Raw genomic sequence first — 7928 nt, forward strand, 5'->3', positions numbered from 1 at the left:
GATCCATCAGTCAATTTCAAACGTAATAGTTAATTGAATATCATTTACTTCAAAATATATATAAAGAAAAACCAAAAAATCTCTAAGTTTGACCATTACTGATTTATTCATATATATTAGTAAGGTTTACATTTAAATCTATACTATTAAAAAATAAAGATTCCTAAAAAATCTATTCAAACAAGGTTGTTGGATATATTCATTAAATCTAAATATGTTTTATTTTATATTGCTTTAAACCATCATTATCCAAAATTTTTTAGGACGGAGTTCTTAGGAAAATATAAGAAACTGTTTCTTAATTTTTAATTAAAAAGTTAAGAAACTGTTTTTTAAAATAGTATTTTAAGAAATAATTTCTTAATTTTTTAGTTAAAAATTAAAAAAATAATTTTTTATATTCCCCTAAGAATCTCACCCTAAGAAACACCGGATAATAATCAGTGTAGAAATTAGAATTTATGCTTTCAATTTCGTGTAGAGATTATAATGTCTTTTCTCATAATAAAAAAATCAGTGTAGAGATAGACAATCGAAGACGGTAGGTTAAAGTGGGTCAAGTGGCATTTACTATTTGGGTGATGATTGAAACCATGACTATTACAAAACATCATCATCTTGTATCATATCTCCTCTAGATTTGATTTACTAGGAAATCTAGCTACTTTTCTAATAGACCAGTCAATCAGTAACAACAAAGCAATTTGAGTTAGCTTAGATGTCGTAGACTCAGCCCACGTGGAATATACGTGCACAACACACTAGTAATATGTCAAATGTATAGGCTTAAAATTTTATTTATGAAATGTTGACAGCATCTCTAGAGTCTATTATAAACATGGTTACACAGAAAACTCCCATAACATTGACTGCACAGTTAGGAGTTCCTCATTACAATAAATTGAATGTGTCTCCCATAAAATTAAAGATATTAATATTACAAAGTTACAAAAAAAATTAAAATAGTTGGACTAATATATATAATATTATAGTCATTTTATTATGTATCGCGTTTACGTTAATTCTCAAAATGGTTTATTACAATGATACTCTTAATGATTATTATGTATTTTACTTTTCAAATTATTATTTAGGTTATTTTTTCTTTTTATTTTTCAAATAACTTATCTAATAAGGAAAATTTATAAAATTTTAAAACAAAATAGTGTGATTGATAAAAAAGAAATTTCACAAAATAATTTTAATTTTAAAAGATAATGTTTTTCTTTTTCTTTTATTTATTTATTTGTTTAATTTTACTATTTTATATTTTCCCAAATAGCATTTATAATAAAGATAACATTTATAAATTTTAAAACAAATTTTTTTATATATAATGTGATTTCATAAAATAACATATACTAAATTATACATAATCTTACTAAAATATATTTACAAATATTAGATTAAACGCAAAAAAAAATTAATCAAAATTTTAATCTATAGAACTAGGCATGGGCATTTCAAATATTGGGTTGGTTCGGTCTAGGTATTTTGGGTATCAAGTAGTTAGGGTAGGGGACTAGAGAACCTATTTACTACCTTACCTATTTTCGGTTAGGTTCAGTTCAGTTTGGTTCGGTTCGAATAATTCGGGTTCGGTTTGGTCCGGATAGTAAAACTAGAAACCGGAAAATAACCAAAAAATTTGGTTCTGGTTCCAGTTCAGTTGTTTCGGGTAGTTTGGGTAATTCGGATAAAATATCGGTTCCCTAGGGTAAAATATCAAATAATTATGATGATTCAAATAAATTTTTTGGACATTTCAGATTATTTTGTATATTTTGGATAATACTATTAAGATACTTCTGGATACCTTTCGGATAGTTCGGAAACTTTATAATAATTAGTTTTCTTCAAATATTTTTGAATACTTTTAAAAGATTTTTAAATTATAAATATATATTTAATTATGTTATATGTATACATAGTTAATATTTGGGTACCCGTTCGGTTCTCGGTTCGGTTTGGTTATTTTAGATATAAAATATATGAACCATTGAGGTATTTGAGAGTTTCGGTCCGGTTCCGATTTCAAATATTTCGGTTTGATTTCGGTTCGGTTCTTCGGTTCTTGTGTTTTTGCCCAGGCCTATATAGAACAAAATATTATAGTTGAACAAGTTCATGCACTCTAGCTTATCCATGTACATCATTAAAGACAACAATAACTATAGACTTGCGTTGAAGTTTAGTTCGGTGTTTCTTCAAGTAGTATTCATTCAAGTTCTAAACAAGCTGTTGATCGGCTTGCTATAAGAAAAAGGATTTTCCCCTTTTAGTTATTTGTTGCTGTATCTTTGAGACTCACGCTGGTGCTTTCAAGTCAGTAACTTCCTTCTCAATCCGAATAACATAACAAATCAATGAAAAGGAATTTAGTTAGGTGTTGAGAATACAGCAGATGAAACATATGGTATTGTAAAAAAAGTTAAATCAAGAATAATTGTTAATTAACCTTTGTATCTATCAAGGTTCCTGTAATGTTATGTAGCAGTAAGAGAATCAGTAAGATATGATCAATATATAAAGGAAACCAAAAAATTAACAACAGAGAAAGGTGAACATCATTGATGTCCGGAGCCATGTTCTTGAGTGTATCCAATCGTTGATCCATTTGTTTGGTTTTGGTTCTGTTTTTCCATTTGTTCGGTTTAGTGCAGATTGAACACTCATTTTCTCCCAACAATGTTATAATTATAATTATTATATATTACCAGCAAAATCTCAATTGACTAGATTTTACCAGCATAAAATCTCTATTTGAGCCAGAAAATGCTTTTATTCCGAAACATTAACATAATTATTCGTCCAATATCGAACCTCAGTTTTAAACAACCACTAGATTTCGCGCGGGTATATTTTTTAAAAAATCTGAAGCTATTTGTGTTTTATGTCACTATTTAGGGTTGAACAAAAATCTCGAATTCGAAGAACCGAACCGATCTCAGTCCGAATAAGTAGTACCAAATCCGAACCGAAATTGATTAAATATCTGAATTATTCAAAATTTTGGTATTTGAAAAACTGAAACCTAATCCGATCCGAACCGAAGTATTTTGGGTATCCAAAATAGATTTATATACTTATATATATATTAATTATTTTTATATTTAATATATATAAAGTATCTATAATATATATGATATATGATACTTTTAAGTTCGTTTAAATACTTGAAAATATATACAAATAATCAAACGTAAATATCTAAAATAGTTAAAATATACTCAAAACCCCTAAAATATTTAAACAATTATTAATTCTCTATCCAAATATTTAAACCAAACCAATTTATATGTTAAGTTAGGTACTATGACATATGTTATTCAAATTTATATGTAATATATTCTATTTTTTATAGATTTTTTAAAAATTAAAGCATATAATAATTTTTAAAATTTTTTAAAATAATTTCAAGTGGTTATCCAAATCCGAACCGAATCCTCAAAGATCTGAATCGAACACGAAATCCCAAACAGATCTGAAAACGAACCTGAACGCCCACCCCTAATCACTATTATATATCCTATATGTGTCATCATAGGTTACAAAAATATGTGCTATCATATAATTAATCGTATTTTATACGGACCATCAAATAAGTAATCTTATAATTAATAATATTTTATACGTACAATCATATAAATAATCACATATATTATATTTTTAAATTTTAATGTGAAATATAAAAACCATAATTTAAGTTGGTGTTTGAAATTGAGCTTTGTATTGTATTTTTCTTATATATATTGAAAACATTTTATAATGGTTCTTGGAAAAAATGTTAGTAAAAATCAAATTTTGAATATAATGTGATTGACTTCCAATTTTTCTAATAGCATAAGCCCATTACTTTTTTTTCCTAACTTACTGCTATTCATGTTTCCAAACAACACTATTTTTTTAACTGTTATCTATATTGCTAAACAAAAGCTTAAAGTATTTCTACTTTAATAAGATAGATTACCTTTTTTTCCTAACTTACTACTATCCATATTTCAAAACAACACTATTTTTTTAACTGATATCTATATTGCCAAATAAAAGCTTTTACTTTAGATTTATTTATGACGTTTTTATTTTGGTGGGCCGTGTCACAATCTTTTGCTCCCAAGATGAAGATCTTATCGTAAAAAATCTTTCTTCATCAACTCAAACCAAAACCAAAACCATATCAGTCCACTGAAACTGGCTTCATTGCTTCTGCTTCTTTCCTCAGCTCATCAAAGAGAACAGACGACAAATATCTCTCTCCAAAGCTCGCATGAACCGTCTGTACCACATAAACACAATACAAGTTCACACGTTCGATAAAACCATAACACAGATCATAACCAAACTCAAGAACAGTTGTTTTTATGTCTCCTCTCTTACCACAATGAGTTTCCCTTTGTTCTCTGGCATTTTCACCAGTCTAATTGCTGCCACGGTGTTAGCACCAGATGATATCCCAACCTACAAGTTAGGGTTTGCATTGTCAGAACCAGAAATAAACAGACAAACCATTTAATCATTTATCTCATTAATCTTTCAAAAAAAAAACTCACCATGAGACCTTCTTTCAATGCCAATTCTCTAGCCATATTTATAGCATCCTCACTACTAACCTGCAAGTATACTCAAAACATAAGCGTATACACGTTGTAACCGCTCATCAGTTTTTATATCTTACTCTATATGATCTAGATGACATACACTAGTTTTATATGATTAATTTTTGTAAAGAAGGTTTTTGATTTGAATATATTTTACTTTTCCTTCAAGAAAATAAGTTGATAGAATACGAAAATGTTGGAAGCTCTAAGCATTGTACATTACCTCAAGAACACTTTCCATGACATCCATATTCAAGATATCTGGTTTAAATCCAACCCCATTGCCTGTGATTGCATGTGGACCTAATCCCAATTTCAAAACTCTAACCATCAGCGACCACAAAAAAACTAGCATCTTACATTGATTTATACCACTAAGAACTAGTAAAGATGTAAAGTTTCAATGTTTCTATATTTTCACCTGGCTTGCCACCGTTGAGTATGTTGCTTTCAGCAGGCTCCACTCCATATATCTAATATGATCAAATCCAATCTCCATTTTTATGTTTACAAGATATCTTTAGAACTTAAATCAATCACCTTGACATTAGGGTTTTTAGACTTAAGGTATTGGCCAACACCAGACACTGTGCCTCCACTACCAATTCCCATCACGAATATATCGACATTCCCAAGTGTATCTTCCCAAATCTCTGGACCAGTCGTATCAAAATGAATCTACACCAATATTCCTAACATCATCTTTAGATAAAATGTCAAAATGCAAAAAAAGAAGAAGGATATATCAAACTCTCTTAGTACCTGAGTGTTTGCTGGATTAGCAAACTGTTGCAGCATATGAGCGTTAGGAATACTCTCAAGGAGGTCATAAGCTTTCTTAAAGGTTCCAGCCATGCCTTTGGCTGGATCAGTGAGGACAAGCTGTGCACCAAATGATCTCATAGTCACTCTCCTCTCCAAGCTGGTGTAAGAAGGCATTGTAGTTATTATTCTGTACCCTTTCATAGCCGCCATGAAAGCCATACTTATTCCCATATTTCCTGAAGTTGGCTCTATCAATGTTGTCTGATAAAATAAACATCTTCAATGGGTTAACACCATTAAGTTTGAGATTAAGTATGTAAAACAAAAAGCTAATTACTTTTCCAGGAGTGATAAGGTTTTTCTTCTCTGCATCTGCAACCATGGCTAAAGCTGGCCTGGAGACAACAAAACCATACAAAGTCAATGCTTGTGTACTGATGATGTCCTAAGACTAAGGCTTTGATTGGCAAAGTAATTACAAGAGGATTATGCTACTTATTATCCAATCAGTAATTATTAGAAATTTGTTTAGAAGATGCAAATACTCTTTGTTGCATCATTTCATAAGAAGCTTTTGGTAAAGCATTTGCATGCATTTAGTACATATAAATTTTACAAATTTTATATAATTAACTTATTCTATTTAATAATACAAAATTATGTTTATACCCAAAATAAAATTTAGATATAAAATATTTTGGGCCCAAATATTTTTACCTTTTAAAAATGATAATATTTCACATTTAAAATATAATTTAATATATACTATTCAATGTGTATAATTATTTTCAATAAAAATAAAAATATAATAATTATAAATATATATATATTATTTAGAAATAAATAATTTATATATAATAAAATAATTTTATATATGAATCATTTACTATTTTATCAATAATTTTATTAAAAATATTAATGAGAGCATACAACTTTTGATTACAGTGCATCTATAACCTATTATTACTGCTTTATTATGGGTTCTACCAATCAATCAAGGCCTAAGTTACTTAGAAGATTATGCGTTCACAATCACCTGTCTTTGATGCTACAAGTAGGCTGGAAATGTTCTTGCTTGGCTGCAATATAAGCTTTACATCCTTCAGTGACTCTGTTGAGAAACACAAGAGAAGTTCTTCCAATGAGCTACAACACAAGACAGATTTGATCAGACAACATCGAAAAAGATGATCAGATTTTCAAGATGCCCAAGAAACAAAGTTTGTTCTTTTACCAGAGAAGCATCGCGTTTGGCCTGAGTAGCGGGGAACTCTTTGGGAAGGTTTTTGAGTCTTTCAGCGAAAGAAGAAGATGCATCGGTGAAGAAGGGCTTCCTCGTGCTTTGGCTGATGTGTGGGATCGTCAATGTCTTCAGCAACCTCCTCCAAAAAGTGTAAGTTAAATTTACATGAACCCTAAGATCTTTAAACATATAGGTTAATCACTTAATAGAATCATATGAATGTTTATAGAGTTACCTGGATTCATTTTGCCTGAGAATTTTTCTGAATGGATTGAATCATGAATGGAAGATGAACAGTTCAATCTTTTCTTAGGAACTCTTAGGTTTCTCTCGCCTCGCCTATAACGTTAGTTGTTGCTTTTAGGATATCTTTATGATGGTCTAAAGATATGTATTTATAGGTGGAGAGAGGACCTAATTCCTCTTTAGTGTTTCCTTTAGATTAATCTCAACCGTCCATCAAGGTAGAGATAAATTAGGAATTATCCCTTTATTTCCAATTTCATTGGTCACCAAATATATTAAGGAATATCAATATTCCAATAGAAAACGGATAACTATAAGACCATATAATAGGGAAAGGAAATATTCCTTACAGTCTCCCACTTGGTCGTTAGTGAGATCCACTAATGTTTTCTTTATGGAATCATAAGGCCGGCATAATATGCTATAACTTTATTTTTTCATTTGGTCATCATAAGTGTCTTGACTAATCTAGTAATCAATGAGAGTCATGGCGGTCGCACATCATTCTGCAACATGATCCCTTCCATGTACTACCGCATTGACCACCTTCATAGTTAGACCATAAACATAAGTAGGAGTATCGTAATGGTCCCTTTAATGTCTTTAACGAGAGACTCATTCTGTTATCATAAATCCAACCAACAATAATGTGTGTGCACATTGGAAATAGAATATATAAAAGATGTAAAAGTCATAAAAGAGCTCAAATAATTGTCATACATAGGCTAATCGTAAACAAACAACATTAGGCGCTATCCTCAAGACCCATACTTTCAGCATGCTTCATGAAAGTCTTTGGAGGTAAAGCTTTTGTAAATATGTCTGCAACCATAAGTTCAGTGCATATATGTTCAATGACAAACTTTTCTCTTTTGCATCTTGCTTCAGTGAAAGATATTTGAGGTCCATATGCTTGGCTCCCTTAAATATCCTATCATGCTTAGCGAAGAAGATTGCAGCTTGATTGTCACAGTAAAGAGTGAGAGGCTTGTCAACAAAACTCAAAGCCCCAAACTCTGACACAAAATTCCGCAACCATGTTCCTTGAATAGAAGCCTCATAACATGCAACATACT

General features: G+C 30.1%; 1 protein-coding gene across 1 annotated transcript; it reads right to left on the reverse strand.

Annotated features, from left to right (window-relative positions):
* Positions 1-4177: 4177 nt before the first annotated feature.
* Positions 4178-6851, reverse strand: LOC106338498 (bifunctional L-3-cyanoalanine synthase/cysteine synthase C1, mitochondrial-like). Its single transcript, XM_013777461.1, has 11 exons — positions 6842-6851; positions 6598-6785; positions 6400-6509; positions 5701-5758; positions 5361-5624; positions 5139-5276; positions 5020-5071; positions 4822-4901; positions 4551-4610; positions 4378-4458; positions 4178-4276 (listed from the first exon to the last, which is right to left on the reverse strand). Exons 1-11 carry the CDS (start codon positions 6849-6851, stop codon positions 4178-4180), a joined length of 1140 nt encoding a protein of 379 aa, XP_013632915.1.
* Positions 6852-7928: the final 1077 nt, after the last annotated feature.

Source organism: Brassica oleracea, chromosome C4 (genome assembly GCF_000695525.1).
Source record: "Brassica oleracea var. oleracea cultivar TO1000 chromosome C4, BOL, whole genome shotgun sequence".
NCBI lineage: Eukaryota > Viridiplantae > Streptophyta > Magnoliopsida > Brassicales > Brassicaceae > Brassica > Brassica oleracea.

Bases quoted from the DNA above. Each gene is read 5' to 3' on its own strand.
- LOC106338498 (XM_013777461.1), bottom strand. The intron at 5,072-5,138 runs GTGATTGATTTA...TGATCATATTAG, and splicing joins CTAAAAACCCTAATGTCAAG to ATATATGGAGTGGAGCCTGC. The intron at 4,611-4,821 runs GTAATGTACAAT...GTATACTTGCAG, and splicing joins TCATGGAAAGTGTTCTTGAG to GTTAGTAGTGAGGATGCTAT.